The following is a 26809-nucleotide window of genomic DNA, read 5'->3' on the forward strand; positions in this document are numbered from 1 at the left end:
CTTAGAATCCAAGGTATGATGGGAAAGCCAACTTTCTGATGTGCTTCACATGCAAAAAACAGCCAGGACATTCTGACAATTTGCTCACTTAACCCCTACCACCTCACATGGGATGGCAAATTTAACAATGAGAATACAAAGTCTCGGGGCTTCAGTATGTAGTTTATGCATATTCCCCCTAGCCCTCAGCATGGAGACTCATGACTACTTTTAAATTAGCTCATCAGGCCAATTAATTCATCTCAGAAGACAGTCAAGTCTACAAATTTAATTTGGGTTCCCGATTTCCACTGCTCTTGTCTCAAACTTTTGATAAAGCCTTGTAATAGATCTCAGACATAGAAAGGTTAAGAAAGCATCAAGGATACTCCACGAATTCCACAGGAGACTTTGTAAGTTGCTCAAGTCCTTTGGTTTCCACAAAGGAAGACATTTCAAAGCTTTTGTTGCGTTCTGAAAGTTTAAAGGGGAAATAAAAACAGTGACATATTAGAGAATGAAATCCCATGTGATACAGGAGCTGCAAACACCTGGTTTAGTCTCAGTCCCCTTATCGCATCAACGGTTCACCAGCTTATTTTCACCTTGATCTTAAACAATTTACATATTCAACCATTTGCTGACAACAGTGAGCTCACTGCTACATCCTCAAGAATTCTATCTGAACTCCCTCTAGGACTGCCCAAATTAAGGGTGTTGGTACTATCTGAGATTGCTGCTGTACCAGATGCAGGCAACAGAAGGTCTGTACATGGGCAGAGATCTCTTGTGTCTGCTTGCAAAATACCATGCTGATGTATTTGAGGGGTAGAGCCCAAAGTTGATAGGTGTAACACAGAGATATTGTAACAGTTTTGTGGGGAACATGAAGGGCCCCGCTGGGTCTCTGGATTGTCTTTGCAGACAGATGCAATGGCTTTGAGCCAATCTGTAGCTATAATGACTAATGTCCGTATCAGATAAGTGCCAGCTGTGCCTGCAGTGGTTCTCGTTATCTTCAGTATGTCAGGGTAAGGTCACATCTGTCTTAAACAACCATGGCACACTGCTGCCTAATCAAGCCTGAAGGTACACTCCTGTGTCCCAGCAGGTCTTCGGACCTAACTCTGACATAATATGGAGCTTCTACAGCCTCTTTAATTTGGTCAGCTTTTCTGACCTAACAGTGGTGAAAAGCTCCTCCTAAGCTTTTAACTCAGTAGGATGAAACATTAATTTGTGTATCATTTGTTATTCACCTTTGCCTGATGTGTGCATGCCTTTCAATGCGCCCATGCAACATACTGGAACAGAGAGCCTAAATCAAGACCCTTTTGGCTTCATTATTTTTCCTTTAAACTTTTTTTACAGAGAGTAGCAACTCCTGCAAAGTAACGGCTTCCTATTTCATCACAATCAGCTGTGCAGATTGCTTAGAAGTGACCAGTCCTGGGAGGTCATAGCCATTAGGAATCTCAGCACTGCTGCCTTTAAAAATGAGGGGAAACAGTGCTTGTTTTAAAACACGAACTGTCTAGCCTCACTACTTTATTGAAAGCAAACAATAAGGCAAAGAAAAGACCTGGCCTCATCTGGTTTTAGAAATAATTGTGCTGCAGTAACCCAGCGATGGCCAAGAGGCCAGTCTGGCCAGCTCCTTGAAATCAAACTGTGAAGCTGCAGGAGAGGGATAAAACTGAATAAAAGCTGTTGTCTTGCAGAGAGAAGCAGGACAGAAACAGGTAGGCACTTTCCTTACAGGAAGCCAAAAAGGAAGCAGTGAATCCAAAGAAATTAGGAGCTCGGTTGTTTTGGCCAACATGAGAGCAAAATGTGCTGCCAGCCTACAAACTATTCTCAGTGAATGCTAAAGAGCCAGAGGATGACCATGGTGTACCAAAAGCGATTCCCTCCCTTTAGGAGAGCTGGGACTCAGGCTTTATTGTAGTCTCTATTTCAAATTAGCAATCATCAAGCACCTGCCATTATTCATAGCTATTATCTCCTAATGGCGAAAGATTCCTGCTGCTCTACTACCACTCCTCCTCCTTTCCAACAAGCAAAAGCCTCTCTTCATACTCTATTGCAGACAGCTCACCTCCATTTCAGCTCCTTACAGAGGCACTGAGACTATTCTTATTCCATCCCTTCCCAGTACCAATGGAATAGCATGAGCAACACACATAATATAATGATATGTGGTATCTCTCACCCTTATCTTAAAGTGTCTGCAGGAAACCACATCTGGTAGTTGTTAAATGATTTGGTTACTAAATGTCCAGGGCTTAATCAAACCCCTAATTAAAATAAGAACAATTATTTCCTTGTATTATCAGGAGAGGATTAAGAAACCTGGCCTTTGAAGAAAAAAAATAGTGCAGGAGGGACACTACACTGTGCTATCTTATCAGGAGGAAGTGTAGTAGACAAACTCCATTTGTAGGAATATTTATGACCACCTTTCTCAAATTGCTTAAGTTACTCTTTGGTCATAGACAACAAAAAAAAATGTAAGTAACACATTTTCAAAAACGTTTTTGAAAGGGCAGTGCATTTACTGTTTATGAGGTTTGGTATTCAGAACAAAGCAGATTTCAGAATAAGTATGGATTTATTTGGCTGGATGCCCAGGGAGCATTCTCTGTCCACGTGCCTGTATCTAACAGAGAGAAAACTAAGTAGCATGTCTCCAGAACTTTCTTCCAACCACCTGCTAGATAAGATGTAGAAGATTTTGTTCATGCTTGGCTTACTTACTTTTTGATACTTCAAATGACTCAAACTTCACAGGCTGAATGTAGTTCACTAGGTTAGACATCTCTTCTGTTGCCATAGCCTCACTTCCAGCAGTACCCTAGGACAGAGAAGGGAAAGTGTTACAGTTTTGACCTGTATATGGCAGCCAACAGAGACCACAAAAACTAAAGGCCATTTTTGTAATATCTTTTGCTAATCCTGGCTTAGTGAAGTCAATGCTTCACATAAGGAACTTTGCATAGTAGAGTACAAAATTTGCTGTAAAATGTAAATGTTTAAACTGCTGCTGCATTCATTCTCTTTACATGGCTCCTAGGGAAGGGACTGCATTACCTTTACACATGCCCAGTGCTGAGCACGTTTATCAGTACTTTGGATAAGTAGTACATTTAGCTTTGAGTTTATGTCAAGTTTTAATTACAACAATGCTAAATACAGCACAAGCTGCTGTGTAAAATGAATCAGGTGTGGTGCTATTAATTATTATTCATCAATAAATACAAATAAACAAAGTAAAGATGTGCTTCCCTACTGATTAACAACTAACTTCAGCAAGTCGGTGTTTCCCAGTGCTCTGCCTCCCTTTCTCCACTAGATGGTAGTCCCATTCCTGGTAACAGAAACCAACCCACAAGTGCTGAAACCGACCCATCACCATAAAACATATCTACACCCTTACTTCATCCATCGACGACTTTTTACAGTCATCATCATAGTCATCATCATCATCGCTCTCAATCTCTGCTTCTCCTGAAAAGTTTTAAGCAGAAGATAATTACTAGCTGAAGCAAGAGTTATAATTACCATTGATAAAGTGGAGAAAGATGTGCAAGTGGCACTGCTTAAAGGAGACTGTATTACACATGTGCTTTTAGTCACAGCTCTAATCAAATACCTCAAGGGATTCATCCATCTTCAGCACTAAGTTCTTATTGCACGACCAGACAAAAACTCCTCCTTTGCAGCTGCTGGATGCTCACGTTTGGACAGCATGAGGTAGGTATCAGCACTGAGAAAAGCACGATGTGGCGTGTGTGCAGTGTGTGGGTGTAGGAACATCCACATACTCTGAGAAGATGCTCTTATACTTGGGGCACAGTCTTGGTGCTTGGAAGACGTGAGTTTAAACTCCCCTTCTGTTGCAGAATCCCTGAAGGACATTCAGTGATCCCTTAGCCCCTCTGGGAAGCACACACATAAGAGCATGCACGGGGTGAAGAGATCATGCATGAGCATTGATGATATTCTCATGTGCTGTGCTATCAAGGGCTGGTCAGCAAAACCCATCTGCTGAAGTAGCACAACTGAGACGATCTGGCACAGGAGCATAACAGCAATAGCTTGACTTTAATTGCCTTTATGGAACGCTTTGGTGTGCCTCACTGTCAGGACTCCAGTGCCATAGCTCAAATGCACCGGCTGAGGGCAGTGCAAATCAAATAATGCCAAGAAGATAAGCCTCATCCTTTCCCTGAAAACTCCCTGATGGAGTAAAAGGGACCACATACAACATATTAAATGCCTTGCTCGCGATTGCAGAGCACTCATTGTTTAACTTCCTACGGGCAAAACGCAGATTCTTTATTGTTAATTAAAAGATGCCTTCCCCTGCCTCCAAAATGTTTTGATTTGGTTGCACCAGAAATTAAATTCTTGAGGAACATCAATCTTAACTTTCTCTTCACTCCTCACGTGGGTCTGGATGCTATGAAGTATACACCATGTATCTTAGGAAGACTATGGACAAGAATGTTTACCTTATACTGCACTCATCTATTCACACCTTTAAGACTGACAACTCTTCCTAAAGACTTAGTTTGACATATCTTTTCAAGCTTTCTTCATCAGTGGCAATTTTATTTTGGCAGCACAGAAGTCTAACCACTGTGCAGCATTCCTAAAGTCTCCAGAGAATGGTAATTCAGACCCAGTTCCTCCTGTCAATGTAGGGTCGAATCCAAAGCCCACTGAGTCAATAAATAAAACTCCTCTTTGTTCCAGCAGACCTTGAATCATGCCCAGTGGGCCCCCTCTGAACATGGAAAGCACAGATGAATTAAATAATGAGAGTGCCTTTCACAACCAAATGATGACTACCCAGGCTGCATTTCCTTCCAGATGCAGATGTTGAAATGTCAGGCTTTTATTCAAGAACACATTTCTTCCTGAACATTTCATTGAAGAAAACAAGATGATTGCTCAACAGGCTCAAGGGATGGCTCAGGGAACCTCTACACAAAGAGCCAGCCGAGGTTTCTCAGGATTTGCAGTGACAAACTTTGGATGGGAAGCTCTCAATTGATTTAACCAGACTGGCAAAATAACACTTCACACAGCCCACAAAATGAGCAAAACTCAGCCAGCTTGCACTGCTGAGATATCAGGTAGATGATAGCTTGCTCTTGCTGGAAGTGTCCAGGGAGAAAAATATGCAAAGCTTTATTATTTTAAAATATTTAACAGGAATACTCCCAAGGAGATCAGATCTCATCTTCATGTTCTGTGTGAGACACCAAACCCAGGACAGGATTGCAGAATTGCAAAGACAGAATAACAATCAGTGTTTTAGAAAGTATAACTACATCTGCATTGTTTTTCACCCAGCAGCATGGTTGTACCCCACAAACCCAACTTTCTTTTCTTGTTATGCTGCTGGGACATCAAATGAGAGCAAGCTTTGACCAGACTGAGATGTCTATGCTGCAGATGCCTTTCTGATCACTCTACCACAGTTGTGGTGGGGTCAGCTCCAAGCCACCACTCCTATCTCCTCCCAGAAGGTCACAGACACTGTATAGCATAAACATACGTGAGTTGGCATAAGAAGTTGTGCTGCAGGTACATAGTATGTACATGTGAGATCATCCAAGGTCCAACTAGCTCTATCAGTATCATTATTACTTGCATTTAGGTGGGACTACCAACCCATGTCTGGACAGGACCTCTCTGTGCTATGTGGTATACAAATACAGTGAAAATGGAGGGAAAGGCCTTGGAGCAGCACTCTCTAAGTACAAGACAAAAGTCTGCCCATGGACAGAAGCAGACAGAAAAATATCAAGAAATAAGATGTTCTCTGTCAGATGAAGTTAGAATGCAGGTACTGTCAACTGCTGACAGGCTGAAGGGCCCAGGAACAGTCTCTGTAGAATAACGGGATAGTTTCAAGGATGCATTCAGGGAGCTGCCCCTAATATTAGCGTGGTGCAGCATGAAGAAGGCACAACACTGCTCATTGGGCAATGTTAACAAGTAGATAACAGAGGCTGAATCCCAGCTGATGGGTAGAGGGGTTCAACATAGTAATACTGAATGGAAGATGATTAGGAGAGGAGAGCTGGGAATCACAAGTCAAATCCCTATTACCAAAGATTGAAGAAGCAGAGTGCTTAATATTATCCATTTTCACCATGCCTCAGGAGTGTGGCAGAACTGAGAGCCCTAATAAAATGAAAGGTTATACATTGCCTGAAACACAGTGATCTGCTTTTTCAGGCCCCTTTACAATTACAGCCAGAATGGACTACAAGTATGGTACTTACTGGCGCAGCTTGTTAGCTCTAGAATGTTTAAGCAGCCACCAGCAGCTTCTTGAGGAAGAAAACATTCACTTTCCTCCCCCCCTCCCCACCCCCCAGGCTGTATGCCATCACTTGTCAATTTTTAAAAAGGAAAATTCAGTTTGCTACAACATTTTACTTCATAGTATTAGTCCATGGCCTTAGCTGGCACACAGCAGCAACCTACCAATGCATTTACATACACTGAGCCCAAAACTTCTCCTGCTCTCTATGTAGTCACCATGAAAAGATGGAGCCATTTATCTTCCTCTGTGACTCTTTCCTTGCAGTATCCACTACTCAGACAAGATTGTCATCATATCAGTGAGAAATTAGCAAATTTGCTCAAATATTTAAATACTGTTCCATTAGCAAGTTTTGACTACTTCCAATATAAGTCTGCTTTCAGCACAATGTAGGTACCTGCAGAACCATCACTCTTCTTTATGCAGTGTAATCTAACCTCTTTTAAAATCTTGCTTGTTTACTTCTGTTCCTTGTGCTGGAACAGGGAGGTCTAAGACATTTGTTTACCAAAATTACAATCTATCTCATGAGTGTTCTCTCAGAAATTCTTTTTCTGCTTTTCCAGCTTTGCTGTACCTTTAGGCAAAGCTTTTCCCACTGACACCCTACTGAAATTACTTTTTACATCAGTTTCATCAACATCTTGCAAGTCATTCTGCAGAGCTCATTTCAGATATTTCTTTTCTAATTATTGCTGCTATGTCACCACCACCTTGCTTTTACATGGTATGTTTCACAAACATACTGAAAGAGTTGTTTATTTCACTTTAAATGTTACCTCAAGCAGTGTAAGATATAGTGAAGTTTGCTATCAGCTGAAGTATGAATCTCCATATTTTTTTGCACTGCTTGTGAAAAAGCTCATTTGGACTCTCAGGAAGGCTCAATCAGCAGAACTTCCACTTACAGATCAGCAGTAATTCTGATAGGAGCTATATGATACAATAGAAGTTCTTTGAATAATATGCCCAAGTACCTAATTGTAAAGATTACATTAGCATTTGAGTACTGAAACACTTTGTGTTAAGAAATGTTAAGGATTAGTCCTCCTTTAGTAAGTCTTTAATTGCATTACTCCTTGCTCTTGGAAGAAATTGGTATTGGTTCAGAAGAATGTAATGGTTGCAATGCTCTGGACTGCACACTGATAATAATGAGATGCACAAAGAAAAGGAGGCAGTGAAAGAAGGGTGTCATGGTCACTTGCTGAGCACTGCCCCATGCAACCCCACTCTTCACTGGGTCTTGCCACAGCAGTCTTATAAAATAGTGACGATTTCTGATTTACAGCAATGCTGCATGCTCATAGCCAAAAGCTGTAGCTGAAATTACAGAGCTGTGCTCTGAATACTTAAAAATTCAAAGTATTCTTGAAAAGTAAGATCTTGGATATTCTTTGTCAGTCACCCCTAAACTGTTCTTAAGTGCTCTCAGACTCAGCTGAGCCTAGAAGTGGCTTAATGTTGTCTCATTTCCAACAGGTATTGTTCCAATAAATTCAGTTCTCATAAGCAGGCTGGCAACCCCCACAGAACTTCACTACAAGATGAGGATGCTACCTTTAGGATCAGATATTGAAAGAGAGAGAAAAAATATTGACTAACTGCATTCTTCAAAAGAGACAGAGCTCCTAAAGGAGAAAGAGTGGCTGAGAGAAGGATTAAAAGTAATATGTGTTGGCAGTCAGAGATGAACCAAATGACCACATCAATTTTGCAATCTCAATAATAGCTTTTTTAAATTTGTAAGCATGCATCTTCATAAACTGCAGTTAAAAGAGGATGTTATATAGGTAATACAGGCATAATATTCAGAGTTCATTTGTAAAACTACACACCCTCTTAAGGGACTGAACCCCCTGCCTTTTATCATTGTCAACATCTAGATTTACAGGTCTCTTCCTACAAAAGCTGATAGAGAGGTTCCTAAGAGACAAAGCTGTTCTCCTCCAGGAACATCAGACACTCAAAAGAAATCACATAGCAAAATGGGTGCTTACTCTGATGGTACAAAAATGTAGTTAGGAACCTAGGGTTGATTTCAAGTGTTGGAAAGGAGTCAGATGGCATATGCACACTCATTTTTCTGTTGTCTGGGATTTGTCTATAGCAAATCAAGAAACAGCATCAAATAATTCCTGACACCAGCGTGAATGCTCCTTTGAAATACAAGCCCTGCTCCAAAGCATGCCCTTTTCAAAGTTTCTTAACAGTTGAAAACTCTTTCTTTTCTTCTAATAGGATAGGCAATATTATCCACAAATACAGCAGGATTTTTTTAATATGGCTTGAGGCAAGCTGCCAGAATGAAAATTTTCAGCTCAATTAATCCAAGTATAGAAAAAAATTACAAACAATTGAAAAGTTTTTTAATGGCAAATGGTAATGAACTTATATTCCAGTGGAGCGTTCAATTTGCTCTGTAAGTATTCTACTAGTGGGGCATAAAAGTCTATGCTTTTAGCGATCAAAAATCTCAGATTTAATGGAAAGAAGACCAGTGCAGGGAACAGACACTGGTCTGGGAATAAGGATACACACATTTTGTTGTTTGTCCTGCTGCTAATCTGTTCCTGTGGTTTAAGCAAATCCTTACTTTGTCATATTTCTCTTCATTTCCCTTTGTCTTTTCTAGTTAGGCTTTAAGCTCTTCAGGACAAAGATCATCTCTTACTCATTTTTGCATACCAACACTCCCAATGGTCCCCTGCAGCTCCTGTAGGCATTACCTAAATATATGCATTACATGATAGTAATTTTTCTATTTAATTCCTGATTAAAAAAATTCTGCTAGTAATGAACAAATTTCCATTGGCTACATTCCCTACAATTCCTGATGGTAACCAATATTTGTTTGCAGTATTATTTTTGCCTGTTTCTGTTTTTGGAAATGTGTCTTATAGGACACTGCATAGAGATCTGTGAGGTGTTCCCACTTAAGGCAGGACAGCAGTGGGTTGACCCTTGCCCGCATGAAGGAACTGACACCTCATTCACAGATACCCTAGACTTTAAGACACTGCAGAACCACTGTGATTCTCTTGTGTAGTGGGTTAAGCCCAAAAGGGCACCAAATGTTGGCACATCTCAGAGGCAATAGACTACAATATTTGGTATTGGGCTCGAGCAGACAGAAAAGGTACACAAGGGTGGAGGAGCTGGCAGCTCGCACTGCTTCCCAAGGTAAATGACGAATGTTAGTACACATCACTGAGTTTTGTGACTCAGTGATCAGTGATCCTCAGCCACGAGCCTTCAAAGATTCCTGGATCAACAACACACATGTTGTTTCTTACTGAGCAGGCCCACACTAGTGTATCTTTACCTTGCCAGAGCAACATAAATGAATTACAGTTGTAATTCAGCATTCGTGTTTTAGGAAGAAATATATTTGTAAATGCAATTCATACCTGCACCAGGGGAGGAAGGTTCAAACATACTAGATGTATCACTGCATGTGTTGGAAGCTTGCTCTGAGAGCTTCTTTTTTGCACTTCCATCTGCAGACTTATGTGACTTCTTTTTATTCTTCACCAGAATTTTGTACATTAAATCCATAGGGCTTGGGAGAGGAACCCCAGGTTCAAGCTTGACGAAAAGGATGAGAAATTTGTTACAACAAGAGAAATGAGCTTATGGGAATTTCTTAGGGCCCATATGATGTGAGATAATTTTGTGACCTCTATAAGCCTTGTTAAAATGAATTGTCTACAGTCATAATTTAAATATTAGTTCAAATATGAAAGCCTATATTACAAAATGGCAGCTACAAGAATCAATTGCATTTAGGAGATTACAACTCATTGTACCAGGACAATCTCTGCATCAGAAATTATAGGCTTACATCATAAACAGCTCACATTATTTAACCCCCTCCTTTAGACATTGTTTTGAAAGGCTGTCTGTGGAGACAGAGGGCTGAAACACTTGAACAAAAATTCACACAGACATTTGTGATCTGATAAATACCAAACCATATTACCGGGTATTTTTCCAAAGGATCCATAAGCAATGCATCTCCAAATATTAATCTGCAGTACTCTGCCATTTTTGCCTGTTGTTTAGGGCTAAAGGGGAGAAAAGAAAGAAAGAAATGAGTCCTACTAATGCTACAGAATAAAAGCAGCAGTAATGGAGTATCTAATATCCCTAAACTAGGTATAATTTCCTGATCCAATTGCTGTGAATTTTTTAGAGACCTAGATATATCATGCAATTACTCTGACTTCTGTGATAGAGCTTATCAAAAGGATCATACATGAGGTAAAGGCCCTAGCCAATTGAATAACAGTGAAATTGATCTTCTAACACTCCCGTGCACTGAGACCATAAAAAAAACTTGAGGCTGTCAGTTGTTACCTTCAGGGAAATAATCATTACACAAATTTGTCTCTTCCAGGCAATATTTTTATTACAGGTTTTAATATTTTTCTCCTTTTGTTACTTGAAGTCATGCTTGTCGTTCTTCTCACACACCCCCTCCAAGTCCATTTGGAGTTTTATCTCTTTTTGTCATATCTGACCTAAGGCATAGGGACCAGTTACACAGAAAGCTGTTGCCTGTGAGGGTGTCTCTATTCTCAAGCCAAGGGTACCTGTCACCTTGCTCAGCATGTCTACATGGCACAATCACACACAAGAAGACATTGCCTGGGTCTCAAAACCATTCATATGCACTAGTAAAGAAGTAGCTAATTTTAGTGCAGACTTCTAAAATGCAGTTAGTTTTACTGCAGCTTTTCTGCTAAAATGCAGCTCATTTCCCTACCCTGTTTGTGAGCCCATGCGATGTGGGTGATGTGCCTGTGCAGCTTGACAGTCTGTTCAGGCACAACCCTGCCTGGAGCTGCAGCTGCCCCTCTGCACTGCACTTCACAAAGCACTGATTCATCCACAGACCTCCTGGGCTGGTTTTGCACTAAAATTCTGTACTGCTCTCCTCACACAGAAGCAATCACCTGCCATATCCTCACTGGTAGAAGTCATAGCATAGATATAATTGTGCTACTGATAAGATGTATCATATCAGTTCGGTGAAGTGCTGTAATAAGTGCTGATACAACATTTTATATGCATATGATTACATAGTGCATGCTTGCTACATGTATATAACTGGGACCAACATATCAGGACAGCTACCTTAGTGAGGATCAGGGTGTGTAATAACAGGAAGCTTGTTTGGGTATGTGGTCAGGTTCTGATACAGTTTCACATTTTACCATAGTAAATTACTTCAGGTGTTTTCATGTTATCTTGCAGAAGTAAATGTAACCTCATCACTAGAGGTGTTTAGGAAGAGACTGGATGGGGTGCTTGGTGCCATGGCTTAGTTGACTAGATGGTGTTGGATGAGAGGTTGGACACGATGATTTTGAAGGTCTTTTCCAACCTGGTTAATTCTATTCTAATTCTAATTCTATTCTAATTCTCTGTAAACTACTTCCTAAAGTGTAACCAAAGAATGAAATAATTCCTGCATGTCAGTGATGGGAGTTCTAGGACTGAAGATAGGTTATACTGCTCAAATCCTCTTAGAATGCACCTCAGTGCAACAGTTGCTCTCTTGCTAATTTTAGACAACTGTGTATTTTTGGTTTGTGTGCCTGTTTAAAGTCTGTAACATCTGAGCTTAGGTATCTTTAAAAGTTTCCTTTTTTGATACTTTGTTGAGAAGTCTCAATTAAAGGACAAGTTTACATTGCTCAATATCACTTGCTTAACTACTGTAATTATAATCTGTATATCATGGAAGACACACAAATGCTGTAAGTGGTTATGTTACCATGGAGCTATTTTTCATGACAAAATAGTGCTGAGTATAGAAACGAGTGCTCATTTTTCTCTTGCAAACTATGAATACAACAACCTCTGTGCCTAGTTTGTCATTAGCTACCAACTGAGCACCTGGCACTGCAGCTCTTCCTGGGGCTAGCCAAAGTAGAGCTGTGATAAAGGCTGGGTGGCATTTGAATCAGAAAATGTCATTTCCTACAGATCAGTATTCTTGGATGTCCCTTGAAGCAGATACAGGTTCGCTGACAAAATATATTGTGAGGAGGCTTTGAATTATTTCACAAAGCTTTGTAGCTGCTGCATGCAATTTAAATCACTGCAGAATTGCATTAATGCTCTTGTTGCATCCAGCCAATTCTGCAAAAAAAGCTAGAAGTCACTTTTAGCTGAGGATGGAAAATTCAGATGTAGACAAGCAAAGCAGTGGAACTAAGAACCCACAATGGAGAGTGCAATGGGAGGCTACAACCAACATAGTAGCTTTTTCTAACCAGCAGCTACCTAGGGAAGGGAAGGCATCTCACTATAGCAAGAAGCAGCCCATGTATTTGCTATAGCTCTGGGGGTCATTACTGTTGATACCAGTGTATAATTTTAATAGACCCATACTCAAAGCCCCCAGAAAGTTCAAGAGACATCTCCTTTAATAATAATTATAAAAGTCAGCAGCATTTTAAAGTGGGCACAAAGAACTTGATAGGGATAATAATAATTTAAAAAAAGACAAAAAAAAAAGCAAGAGTTAAATCTAACAAATTTCAAACTATCACCACAGCTAGAACAAATTCTTCTGATCATCTGTGTTTAATTACATGTTTACCTCAAAGAGAGCACAGTGAGAACTTTCAGTTTTGCAGAAGAGAAAACAGTAATGTGGCATTATTTAATAGTATAAATTCCGATGTCACTGTACCCCAGAGGCAGAAAGGAAGGAAAAGAAAAATTAGGTGAAGAATTAATGGGTTTTCATAGTATAAAAAAAAGTTTTGCAATAATTGACAAGGCCAAAATAGGAAAATCTTGACATGAAAAAAAAAAAATCATTGTTTTTGTAAACTGGACTCTATCTACAGGTATTTTTAAAATCTCCTAAGAGGGAATTAAAAACATATTTAGGATCACAATCATTTAACTGAGTGATAGCTTCCTTGTGTTCTCTCTTTTTCATATATATATATGTGTGTGTGTGTATGTATACAGACAGACTTTGTTTCAAGAGATAGATCAGCAGTAATATAGATTATGTATTACCACTGTAGTATTAAAAAAAGTTGGACCATCAGTTTCTTTTTATTTTCCCTTCTTTAAAATTCTGAACCAGGGCAACAGGCTGAAATATCAACTTTTCTGCTTCAGTGTTTTTCCCCTTTTGTGTCATGAAACAAAAAAGCAGGTACTTCCCAACCCACCGCTACTGTTATTGGAAACTCGGTCAGCAGTCAGGTATTGTAATGAAAACTGACTGCCTGGAAAGAGCTGACTTTATCTGCTTTATGATTTTCACTGTGCAGACATGCACAGGTAGCACACACACTAATTATATATGCCCCCCGAATGTGCCAGGGCAAGGGAGGTTAAAGTGAGAACACGCTACCTGGAGATATGGAAATACAAAGACTATTAAGAATTTTTTTTCATCACTTTGACTGTTTTGCTTGCACTTTGTTTTACTGTGCTCACATTATGCCTGTTATGAAGGTCAGTCACAGAGGCTCTTTGGCACTTCTGCACGACTATGTCTCCTAACATGGTTTTATTATCACTTTTGCAGAGATCGTTCTTCTGCAAAGACAAAGACACAGCTGCTTCCCAGAAAAGCCTAAAATAATTTAAAGTGCAGGAAGGAAAAGTGATAAAAATCCTGTTAATATTTGAAATAACAATTCCTGCAAGAAACCAGCAGTATGAATAACTGTAATTAAATTTAATCTTGGAAGCAATCTTATATGGATACTGCTCAAGGATCACTTAACCTTTTTGCTATGTCATCAGTACATTTCTAATTATGGAGTCTCTGCTTTCAGACTTGCAGATTGCTTATCTTCTTGCAAGCCCAGCTTCAAACGTCAAGGTCTTCCCGAGGTCTTTTCAACATTTTCAGGGCACTTTTCTATTTTTTGATGTAATCACAGCTTTTCTTAGTACTTTTTCCAGTCTGTGTGTTTTCACTTCTACATAAATTGAGGTGTATGGAGGGTTGTATATTATTATAAAATCTATATGCTCACCTCTTTTCTAAAATTATTCATTGTATAAAAAGAGGCAAGAAGAAATGTACTCTGCAATGTAGTCTGGTCACTGAAAAGTAGGAATTACCGTCAAATGATTTGTTTGACAGTAGTTTTATATAAACACTGAGCATTTTTTCTTAATACTCAGGGCAAAGCTCATTGTTTAAGACCCAGGAGAAAAAGATACTTTCCAAGTAAATGAAAAGACAAAAAGGAGCATTCCATGAAATTAGGTGAGGTTTTCTGTGAGTGGCATGACTAATTTCAGATTTCTCTAGTAAGCAGTGAAGAAATGAAGAGATAATTGTGGCAGTAAAATAACTAGGAATTATTTTCAGCCAAAGCAAACTTCTAAATCACACATATTAAGTCTGATGATTTACTGAAGGAAAAAAAAACAAATCAATAAAGCCTCAGAATGAGAAGGTATTTTATATTGGTTTTGCTGACTTGCTCTGCTACAAACCTATGACATAGCAATGCATGGAAAAGGACATCACATAATACCCATAGGGATGGTTTATTACTACATGATTGGAGTTTTCTAAAGAGAAAGATCCAATGGTTTCCAGGGGGAAAATTCTAAAGACTGAAGTAACACAGCAGTAACTCTTAGACATCACACCACCTTTCATTTTGGCAATGTTTTGTCTTGTAGTTTTTAAGCAACCTTTTTTATGTAACTTACATCTGACAGGGATTTATATTATAGAATTGTTTACTTCTTTATTTTCCTAAAATAGAACAGATCACTCTGGATTAGTCAAAGATTTGAGTCTCAATGACTTTAAAGGAAGAAAAATGTAACTCTTCTAGTTAAAATAAATTGGATGTTATTTTTCTCTGCTTTATAGTAACACAGTGAATGTATATTTTAACAAATACAGAAGAATGAATACAAAATATAACACACTGCAGAATGATGGTTGAGGTGTTTTCTAAAGACGAGAGGTTGCACTTGGAAGCATTGAGTAAAGCATTGTGAGTTAAACCCTACAGCAGTAGGTGAGAATAAACAAGTCCAAAGTGAAATAAATTACATTAAAAAGAAAGGTGTGAGGGTAATGATTAGAGAAAGAAATTAAACACAGTGACTGTGTGGTCTCTCAGAGGAAGACTGAACTAACTGTGTGGGATTTACAGGTCACTGTTTGGATTGTGGCCTTTAATAGTTCTCAGGGCAAGCACATATTTGCCCTGCACAAGAGGCAGTGCAAACTCATACTGTAAGGTACACAGGTAGTGTAGGGCAGGTCTCAGATTTTACATTTTCCTGCCTGCATCATTTTTGATCAGCATTGTCATGTGTTCTTAAAAACATTCTTACATAGCTTCTTCTACCAGTTCCTTCCCTTACGATGAGACTGTTCTTCCTAAAACAATGGAAAAGCAGTTAGCCCTCACCCTTTCCCTCTTCAAGAAGCAGAAGTGCCAACATGTTTTCTGATTTGTATGAAATCATTCACAGCTGCCCCAAACTTGTTCTTTCACATTAACAAAACCCAACCAACCAACCAAAAAAAAGATAAACTGAAGGTAGGTGTTACTGTCACCCCGCTTTGAACCACGTGGTCTCTGTATTCAAAACCAAAGTAAATGAAGTCAATGTCAAACTCAAAAAAAGAAAAATCAGAACTAAAACTATAATACTAACAATATAGAACACTGGGACATATTTAGAAGGGTTCTCACTTCATTTTTTTGTTCTCTTGCACAGAAAAATGTACTTTTTATGTAACAAAAATATAAAAGGAAAAGAAAACAGCTCAGGCAAACTGGTATTTTATTGGAAGGAACTGAACAGTTCCTGGCCATCCATATCACCTATTTTGCAGTCCTAGCTGGTCTATGATTTTGGCCACAGAAATGAACACAAGAGACAGACCAAATTCTGTGCACAGAACATGCTTATAGTGCAGAAGGATCGTAAGTGGGTCCAATATTGTTTCTTTCTCTTTGATGAACTGCCACTCCATTTCAGCAGGACATATTGAGACTGTAGGCTAACACAACTTGTCCCACAATTATTCATGCTTTCTCTTTCATGCAAAAGGTTTCATGAAGGTTTTTGAGAACAAGCTCAATTCAGTCTGATCATCTGGGTTACTTGGGCTGATACAAGGGTTTTTTGGGCAAGAGCTGTTGATTGTATCATACAATAAAACTGCCACAAGGACATATGTAATTCTATTCTCAGAACTTATTAAAGTATCTAACACCATACAGGAAAACTTGGTAATTACTTACGAATCCACGTGATTTTCAAAGGAAAGGAGTATTGGAAATGGCGACGTCTTAAATGCACATTCAGCAATAGCTTCTATTACTTCCTAAGGAATGAAGATACATGCAGTTACAAATTTATGTCTCCAAAGAAACAGCATTTGAAGATAGCAAAGACCTAAAGTGGTCTTAAATCATACCCGGACTGACTGAAATCAGACCTTCCATTCTAAGCATCCCAAAAAGCTCTGGATGTGTTTTTTGCAGCAGCTGAGTTTTTCAACCTGAACTGTAATCAAATCTCCCAAGTGCCCAATGAACCTGAAGGACAGCATTTCTTAAGAAATGGCTTATGTCTGCCTAAGCCAATAATTTAAATGTAAATCTTGGCGTTTGTATGAAGTCATTCCATGTCTAAAGCTATGACTTTCACGAACCATTCTGCATAATAATAAACGTGTTCTGACCAATTAATATCTTCTAAACATCATCAGCACAAGCACATATCCATAAAATCTTTAGTCACTGACTTAAAAGTTTTAGTTATTTTTTTGTGTGAAAGAAATGCCTTTAAGGCAAAAGAAATAAAAAAAGAAAAAGGAAAGAAAAAGCATTACTGAGTTAAAACAGTGGGCTGCCTAGCAATCATCGAACAGAGGGCTCAGAAACTGAAACTTCTGTAGAGTTTCTTGTCATCTGTGATTGCAAACAGCAACTGAAAATCTAATAGAGGAATTGTTTGATAATGCAGATTTTGGTGGGTTGCACAACATGGAAATGCACTCCGTGTCGCAAACTTTCAAAGTTTCCTTATTGGAACACAAATCTTTATCCAAAAGAGCCTTCCATACACAGAGCTGTCAAAATCTGGAGTTTGTAAGAACCCACAAGCCTGCTCCTTCCCCAGTCATAAGGATGCCTAAACCCTAAATTATTTATTTATTTTAAACTATTTTAAAGACTCCTCTGATTGTTTCTTTTGTTCATTTATTGCACTTCTAAAGGCTCGGTTGAGAAGTCTAACAGTAAGAAATCCACTTTCTAAAATTAAAACTGAGATTCTGGTACATTCTTCTGATGCTGGGTTGCACAATTCAGGGCTGAAATGAAAGTACAAGTCAGCTCAAGGTTTGCTGATGTAAGATAAGGTACAAACAGAATTTACAGTCTTCACATAGACAGGAGAAAGCATAGCTCATGGACAAATTGTTGTATCTCTTCCATGATGTCTTGGCACACAGGTGCTGAATGACTATGTTTAATGAAGTGCAAACACCAAATACTAAAATGCTCCATGTGCTACTAACCATTCAGATGTTTTGTCTAGGACCACTTATACGCTTTAAAGATAGCAAAAAGGCAAAGCATTTGTTGGAAGAACAGTAAATGGTGTAGAACGCTGGGTGAATGTAGGTAGAAAGCTGCAGTTTCACAGCAGCAGTTCTCCCACAGGGGAGTATCTAATGGAGTGATTTCTACTGCACACTTTCTTTCCAGCTCCAGAAAATCACCAAGTGCTGGTACCACCTTGACGCTGTTCAGAAACAGCAGGATTCTCAAAACCAACCACGGCAATTTTGCCATGGCAATTGAATAGCAGCGACAAGAATTGGGTTATAAACTTGGAGTCCTATCATCTAGATGCTCTCCACCCAGGTCATTAGCGCTGGCTTTGTCTCCACCCACCTGCACCCTCCCATTGGTTACAGATCATCACGCAGGGCTTAAAAACACTTGAGGCTGGATATAAGAGGTACAGCCAAAAGCAGCTCTGAGGCCTTTCTCCTACACACTGCTCAAGCTGTGGAGTACGTCCATAGATTTATTTTCAACTGCAAAGGGATGAAATAAAGCATGCATGGGAAAAATAATCTAAAAGAGTAAAGTCAGGATTACACAGATGAATTCTGAAGATGAGAGGCTGAGGTATTGGTTGAGTGAAAAACTAAGTATGCTGGTGATTCAGTCTTGCACTGCCTTTAAACGTAATTGCAAATTTCCTGTGGTCAGAGAGGAACCTCATGGTAAGTTCCATACTTCAGTTGAAACAAATCTCCAAGATCTATGTATGTACAAAGTACACATGCATAGATCCCTGGTTATGATATGAAAAATACTGTTGGTTCCCTGGAAAATCTCACTCTGGCAGCAGCTCATAATACACAGGTCAAAAATCTTACTGATCATCATTAAGCAAGGCAAAGACCAATCAAAACCCCCTCGACCCCCTGCCCCCCCAGCAACGTAAGGATGGTGAGTATATATTGCTTCTGTCTCTGTACTTCAGGAAGCCTATCTGAAACAGTGAAAACTGACAGCCTGAATAGAAGCACTGTGGGCCATGGTCATGCCAAAAGCATGAGCTGGTAAGTGATTCAGCATGCAAGAGCAGCAATCACTCTGAATTGATTCACACACTTCTGACACACTGTTTCACTATGATCTTGCTTCTCCTCAGCCAGCACACTATGAATGCTAAAAAGAAACAAGCAGTTGATACATTTTTCTGTATGGAGAAACAAAATACTTGCTCTGAAATTCCTAAGTAAGCTTAAAATACCTTCCAATACCTTTCCTGCAAACACAGTGCCTAGGTTGAACATCCAAACAGCCAGGGACAATTCTCATTCCTGTGAATGATTCCTTTAAGAACCAGATCAACTTTGTTTAAATTCCTGCTCACGACCAAAGAAGTTGGAGAGCTATCACCCTTAATTAAAGGACATCCAGCAATCAAACTCTATGCCTATAAACATAATTGGCTTCACATAAACATAATTGTAAAGTTAATAACCAACGTGCAAGAAGACTCTTTTATGTTTTTCTGTGATTAACTTAATCAGTGAATGATTAGAGAAAGCAAATTGAAAATAGAAAGGGGTGCTCTGGTGCAAGTGAAACTTGGTGGTTTGTCTGTGTGTCGGTGGTGTTTTCTTTATTCCTAAAAGAAGGCATCAGAAGAATAAAAAAACCCAAACCCATCCTAACAACTCCAAAGTGTGAGATGCTTCAAAGCTGTAGCTAGTAGAGAAGCTACACCTATCACCTCTAACATAACCCAAGTTGAGTAATGGACATTTTTCCACACTTCTGATGGACAGGTAAGTCCGGAAACTTATTTCCATGGTGAGTTAGTGTCTCAGATGAACAACAATTATTCCTCCACACTTCACAAATGATATCCTGATGTATCATAAGCTGTGCTGACTACCAGTATGAATACTATAGGGAAACGCCTCCATTCTGCCCCTCTAACAGCTTAGATTAAACACACCTTTAAGAATGAAAAGAAAATAACAACTTAAGGGCATAGTATCTACCTTTTATTATAGGAAATGGAAATGGAAGATGAAATTGAGAAATAAAGAATATAAGTTTAGGTTTTCAATGTCATAAATACTCCCTTTGCAATCTCCAAAGATACTATTTTTTCTTTTTCATCCTCCAGTGCTCTGGATTTGATCCCAAGTATCTGTATCAGCACATAGTGTCACTCATTTTTTAGCTGCTGTTTCCTGCCTCAGTTCAGCACTTTTGTCTCCTACTCCCACTTAGCAGGCAGAGGAGAGAAAAAGAGTACACTGCTTACTGCAATTCAAATCCTTGTGACCTTTGTCTCAGCTCCCCTCCCCTGCCATGTGCTAGGGAGCTGTAACACAAATCAGTTCCTTCTCTCCATCCTCTTGCCTCCAGAAGCATTCAGCCCTGTTTAACACTGTGTAGAGACAGTTGTGGCAGCAATACCTTATCTTTCAGACCTGTCTGCAGTCTACTCTATTTCACTCCCCGTGAGATTTCTTGCAGGGACAGGCACAAAAGCACAGACTTGGGGACCAAGTCCATACCCCAAATGGCACAGACTATCACATCGTATCATCGTTTCTCCTCTGATCACCATGATGACCAACAAACTTTTCCTCTGAAAGGTCCAAATACTGCAACTCTTCCCTTCCAATGATTCTTTCTTTTCTTAAAAGAGCTTTTTCCCCTCACATTTCTCTTTGACTTATGCAGTAATGCTCTAACAATGTATTTATGATGCACTTTACTTGAAGGGAACTGCCCCAGGTAAACAAAACTAGAGCAGCGTGCTGTGTTGCTGTACCTTGAAGGATATTTCGGTTGTCATAGTGAATCCGTGGGTAATGACGGGCTCTTCCTCAGCTGTGCGTCCTTTCCAGCAGTCCAGCTCCACACAGCGGCAGCCTGACAAAAGTACTTGCCGGTACATCTCCACCGATGAGTTACCAGCCAGCTGTCCAGCTGTGACAGCAAAAGAACATGAAAAAAGGGAAGTAATGTTGAGCCTCAGGAATAAATACAAATAATCTAATAATAGTTAGAGTTAACAATGTCTTTCACCCTTGGCTGAGAAGAATAACACTCAAAGGCATACAAAAAGCACAAGAAAGTAATGGAAATAACTCAGGCAGAGTCAATGTCATGGCTTGTATTCTGCCATCAGTTAAACTGCTGTGAGTGAGGAGAAATAGCCAAATTCAAAAACTTCTGATAGACAGCATCAAATGAATACAATAGAATGGATTAGTTCTAAAAGACTTTGTTATTCTTTGATAAGCACTGTGAAACTGAGAGGAGGGACTCAGGACAGCAAGACCAAGAGAAAACAAACCTCCTGCAAAATCACTAATGGTACCATTCCTCCATCTCACATCAATATTTAATACACTAATCAGCACACTGCATCAGTCAGTTAAATTTCCTGATGTGATACTACTTGATGTGGGGAGAAATTTAATTAAAATACCAGTTTCCAACAATTGCATAATATAAACCTAAAAATAAAGGAAAATGCACCTTTCCCCAAACTGGGTAAGTATAAAAAAGAACTCTAAAACAACCAAAATGAAATCCACAAAGAAATTCAGTTGTATTCAGGGAAGGATATCCAGCCACAGTCTTCATCTCCTGCATAGGTGTGATTCCAGGCACATGAATACAAATTTCTTGTAGCAGAGAGGTAAAAATAATAGAAGAATGGCTTAATGATTGTTTTAGACATGAAGAAAATGGGTGCAATTTCTTGCTTTGTACCAGACTTCCTGAGAAGGCCTTCCTGGATTTCTTGAAGGGAATTCACTTGCTTTATAAGGAGGCAGTGAATTAATTTACACTAAACATCCTTCACTGATGAGGGACATACAAATAATTCATCAAGACTGGCGTACAACGTAATGCAGATTAATCACAATTTCATTGTCTCTGGTTCTGTGTTTAGGTTTATACTGGCAACTACTGTAAAGAGCACTGTCTGCTTTCTCTTTTTACATTTCACTACAAACTGTAATGGGAAACCTCTTGTGTTTGAATATTCCTGTTTACCATTTGGGTCTGCTATATGAGCTGGAGCAGTTATAAATACTCCATATGGTATCAACATCACTCCTACTGAAATCCACAAGATTTCTCAGCTCCTGTTTGAAACAATGGAAAATAAAAGTTTATAACCTGAACTTGGCCAGTGCTGGATGGTTCTCAAAACTCCAATGGAATCAGTAAAGAGACAATCTGGTTGTTTGTTGTGTTTTTTTTTTAAATGTAGCTTTTTCCTGTGCTTCTCCTGCGATTACAGCACATTATCTTTACTCAAACGCTTTTCTGCTGCATTTCCAGTGCCTGGAGTAAGAAGCAGCTCCCTTTGTTTGCAGGATGCAAACAACTGTGAGCATGTGCCAGTGTACACATTTCTGTGTACTCATCCCTAAGCATCTGCTTATGAAAAGTTTGCTGTCCTATGGATCCACTGAACTCTACTGCCTAACAAGGTACATTCACTTAGAAAACTTCTCATGTTGTCTTTCTTTTCCCTCAAAGCATACTGAATCTGGATTAACAACCTATTTTGTGATTAACAACCTGCATTTCCTGAGAGGTGCTGGCTGTTATTATTGCTAAGCATTTTGGACTACAAGATCCTTAACCTTCAGAAGTGCTTAAGTAAAACATGACATGCATCGCTTGCTGTATGACATTTCTCCACACTATCTTATTAATAAGGCTCAGACGTTTTGGAAGGATTCCTGCTAAAGGTAAGAGGATACTCAATCTCCAAAACATTCAATCTTCAGAAAGATTCCCCTTCAGAGTGCAAAATGGTAGCAAACAGTTTAATAGTCTCAACAGCTAATTTTTCTGAAATACGGAACATTAGGAATGTTTCTTCATGTTTTCTGTATATATTATTAATACATTTCTATTTTGTGAGTCTCTATTTGCATCTGTTTCCAACCACCCCTTCAACAGATGCATTCTGCAATGTGCTAACGCAGACCCTAACAGGAATGCTTCAAGTGGGATATTTTTAATGTCTTGAACACAGATAGTTTTTCAATATTGGTAACTGAAACCATTACGTATTCCTTTCTATAACACACACAGCATCTATCATAATTCCATAGTATTTGTACCCCCTCACCTTCTATTGGATAAGAAGAAACAGGTTTTTACAAAATCTCGCTTTTCTGAAGAATATGATTGGTCAAATCATACCTGATGGGATGCTAAGCAAAACAAGCCTGTGCTAAATGACATAAGCATGATATATGACCCATGTTTTCCCTTACAGATCAGTTCCGTACTTCTACAAGTTTCTCAGTAGTGAATGAAGTAACACTGCAAGGAAACAAAACAGTTTCATGATCTTTTCCTCTTGTTGAGAATCCAGTTCTCTCAAATCAGGCCAAACAATATGGGCTTAAGTTGTGCCAGAGAAGATTTAGATTGGATATTCGGAAAAATTTCTTTACTGGGAGAGTGGTCAGACATTGGAACAGTGGTCAGGGAGGTGGTGGAGTCACCATCCCTGGAAGTGTTCAAGGAGCGTGTAGGTGTGGTGCTTCAGGATATAGTTCAGTGGTCATGGTAGCTGCATTACAGCTGGACTTAAATGTCTTTGCCAACCTTAATGATTATACGAATATCTTTTACAAACTCTTTACCTTCAACTCCTCTGATACTTGGGGCAAGCTTTCTCTAGAAATTGGAGTGTCTGGTTTTGATATGTATTAGAATAACTTATTTTGCGTTGAGGATACAATCTATACAATTTATTTCTCTCCCTTTTCCAAGTTTTCCACTCACTTTTAAAAGTAAAAATTCTCTCATTTAGAGTATGGCTTAAGAAACAGGGAACTGGCATCGGTGAAGCTGTTAAAGGAGGGCAGGTACCATGTAAGACAAGAAAAAACATGAACAGCCAACTGTCAAAATTAGAGCAGTCACGTAAAAACATGACAGAACAGGAGACCAAAGGAATTTTTGCTCAGAGTCTGCTTAACTGAGTAGTTGGCTCCTTACAAAAGCCAAACTGCCACAGACAAAGATGCAAGGAAGTCAGGCAGATGGGAATCATCATCTTATTGAAAGGATTTTTCACACATAGGACTTATTTTTTTTTGAGAACAAGGCATCAGACTAGTGTCTCAGAAAATTCCACTCAAGACCTTCCACACAGACTATCTTTCCTCTTTGTGAAGCAACATTTTTCCCTTTGCTGATTTTTTTAATGGCTATAGTTAACTCAACAATGTAACTGCGAAAGCAGCTTCCAAGTTTGCGCTGAACAGGCCACAGGGCCCAGATAATGGTCTGTAGCTTCCTTTCTGTGAGATTTAGTCATCATGTCCATATTAATCTCTGAAAACTCAGCCCTTTTCTTCAGTGTTACAAAAGGTTTTATGATATTCTGAAGTGGTACCACAAAATAAAATGACAGCTGGAAGGTAAAAACATACCCCCATAAACTGCTGACAAATGGAAGAGATGCACAATAACCATTTCTTTTTACTCATTAGCCCTCATTCTAAGATAAAGTGTGACCCCAGTGCCAGGATGGACCTCATTTAGCTGCCTTAAATTGCTGGACATAATTAGCTGGTCTGATGGTGAGAAGACAGCTGCAGCTCCTCCTCAGCTCAACTGCTCACTTGGGCATTTGCTCTTTGAGCTTCCCCACCCTCTAGTCTATCAAGAAGGAAATAGTGGGGCTGGAAAAGAGCAGAGCCTTGGGTCTTGCTAGCCAATCAACCAAGCTCAACACAGCAGCCAGTCAAGAACTGGTCTTGGGGGTTTGACAAACTCATGCACAGAACAGCCATCACCCAGCCTTCCTTGCTTTCCATATTGTGGTGTCATCTTGGAAACAGTCAAGGCACTGTTTTGGAGGCTATGAAGGAGAAGGAGGATTCAAGGAAGCATTGAATGTGGATAATAAGTAACAACAGTCAAGACTGAGGAATCACTGAAAACAGAGAAGCCAGAGGACAGTAGTGGGGAGGCCAGAGCAGCAATAAAGAAAGGAACATGCCCCTTATGAGACATTTTTCTAGAAACAGCTGAAAGTACTGGACTGTAAGCTGGGAAGCAGATGCTGAAGGTGAATGGGATAGTCCCATGTTAGCTACACACATTATGTGTGATAGCTCTGCAACTTACTCATGCTATTAGTTTTTCTTTTAGCCAAAGACAAAACACATGTTAAAGGCTTGTGATTTTCATATCTTGCTTTCACATACAGAACAGTGAGCTGGACAGCCTTCGAAGTGTGCAGCGCTGATAGTGATACAGAATCATTTGTCTTTGACTTTGGGTTCTGCAGATAGAAATGCTGCAAAGTCACTCTCCATCGTGACAAGAGGTGAAACTGGTGAGAAACCAGAAAAAATGAGGGTTGCACATTACAGGTTCAAATGAGTAAATAAATAAATATAATGGCACTGAGAAAGAATGAAAAAAAAATAAAGACCAAAAGATGACATTTCTTTAATCTAGCCTAGGTTCACTCTAAATCACTTCTTTTGTCATGAACTTTTACCTTTGTTCTTAAGAATTACTTTTCCTTCAGAAAAAGACAGCAGTAACACTTCTAAATAAATAATCAGGACTTGATGTACTGCCAAGGGTTTCTACTGAAGGCTAGGAAAATGATCAGTGTAATTAAAAATAAATTCAGAGTGTACATGTCTCTTTTTACGGTACCATTTTTTTTTTTTCTTTGTGCATGCTTTTTCTGGGCTTAAAAATGAACAAAAGGAGAGATAATTGGTAGGGCATTAAGCACAGTAATCATAAGGTATTGCTAGACCAAATAATCTTCTTATTGTCCTAATAATTATTACATGACTAGTTGCTATTTCACCGCTCCAGAGAGGGCAGAGGTGCTACGAAAGTTTCCTTTCCAAAGCCATGAACACTTGAGGGGACCCTTCCAAATCTTCTTGGGAAAAAGAGTAGTCTGTCACCATTAATTTTATTAATTTTGCTAAATCCCTCTTGGAAGAAAGCAAATGGCAACATGACTGTTGTATCTGGTTTAGCCTTGGAGCAAAATTCAAGGCTGTCAGTTCCTTTAATGCACAGATAAAAATCAAATCATTAATCCCATTGTCAGCCAGCTGCCACACATTACTGAACATAATGAACCTACTGAAAAAGAAGGGGATGTATTTTGTGCCTGTAAATGTGAAAATGCACACTCTGGATTGGAATTTGGAGAGATGCCAAATTATTTTGCACTTATCCCCAGAGTGTACTCTGATTTACTCCCCCAGTTTCCTTAGCCAGGAGTATTATGTTACACTAAGACTGAGGATCTATACCTTTAAATGCAGCTTCTGAAATTCTTTAGAAATGCAGGCAAAGAAATACGTAGATGCAGTCTAAGATGATTTGCAGATTTTCACACAAAAGCCAAAGCAAATTTGGAAAGTTTCACACAAGTGAAAGTAAACTTGGAGAGTTTCAAGGTAAACTTTCATTCTCCAAAAATAATTCAGTATGTTAGGCTACTTGTGGTGAAATAAAAAAACTAATCAGAATAGGTTGGACCAATCATGAACTTCCATCCTCTGTTCTTTGGCTTTTGTGCTTCTAGACCTTTAGAACATGAATCTGTCCTGGTCAGCCTTGATGAAAATCTGTGGTATGGTACTGACTATAAATTCATGCTGATATTGGGGAGAGCAGTATTTTATCTCTTCAGATCAACTTCAAACTGCACTGTCTGTCCTCCCTGTGGGCTTGTGTTTCCTACATTTGTAAAATAGGTTTACTGTTTTCTTCCAGAAAATCTGTAAAGCTGCAGCAATTGGCTTAAGTGAGTCATAATCCTCACTGAGAGAACAAAGTCCATACTGGAGGTAAGAGGCCTGCAAAATATCATAATTAAAAACTGCTTTTGCTTTGGATTTGCCTGTACTCTTGCAAAGAGCATAAATTAATT

At 39.2% G+C, this 26809-nt stretch overlaps 1 protein-coding gene across 2 annotated transcripts in view; it reads right to left on the reverse strand.

Moving 5' to 3' along the window:
* PLCB1 (phospholipase C beta 1) overlaps positions 1-26809 on the reverse strand; it is a 368463-nt gene that overhangs the window by 78079 nt on the left and 263575 nt on the right. For both annotated transcript variants that reach the window (XM_068153205.1, XM_068153206.1), the window contains exons 11-17: positions 20675-20832; positions 16594-16676; positions 10305-10389; positions 9733-9910; positions 3416-3486; positions 2737-2833; positions 369-453 (exon numbers count right to left, since the gene is read on the reverse strand). In XM_068153205.1, coding sequence (XP_068009306.1) covers positions 369-453; positions 2737-2833; positions 3416-3486; positions 9733-9910; positions 10305-10389; positions 16594-16676; positions 20675-20832 — 757 coding nt within the window. The remainder of the gene's footprint in view (positions 1-368; positions 454-2736; positions 2834-3415; positions 3487-9732; positions 9911-10304; positions 10390-16593; positions 16677-20674; positions 20833-26809) is intronic.

This window comes from Melanerpes formicivorus, unplaced genomic scaffold (genome assembly GCF_026170545.1).
Source record: "Melanerpes formicivorus ecotype bairdi unplaced genomic scaffold, bMelFor1.0.p_v2 SCAF_25, whole genome shotgun sequence".
Classification (NCBI taxonomy): domain Eukaryota; kingdom Metazoa; phylum Chordata; class Aves; order Piciformes; family Picidae; genus Melanerpes; species Melanerpes formicivorus.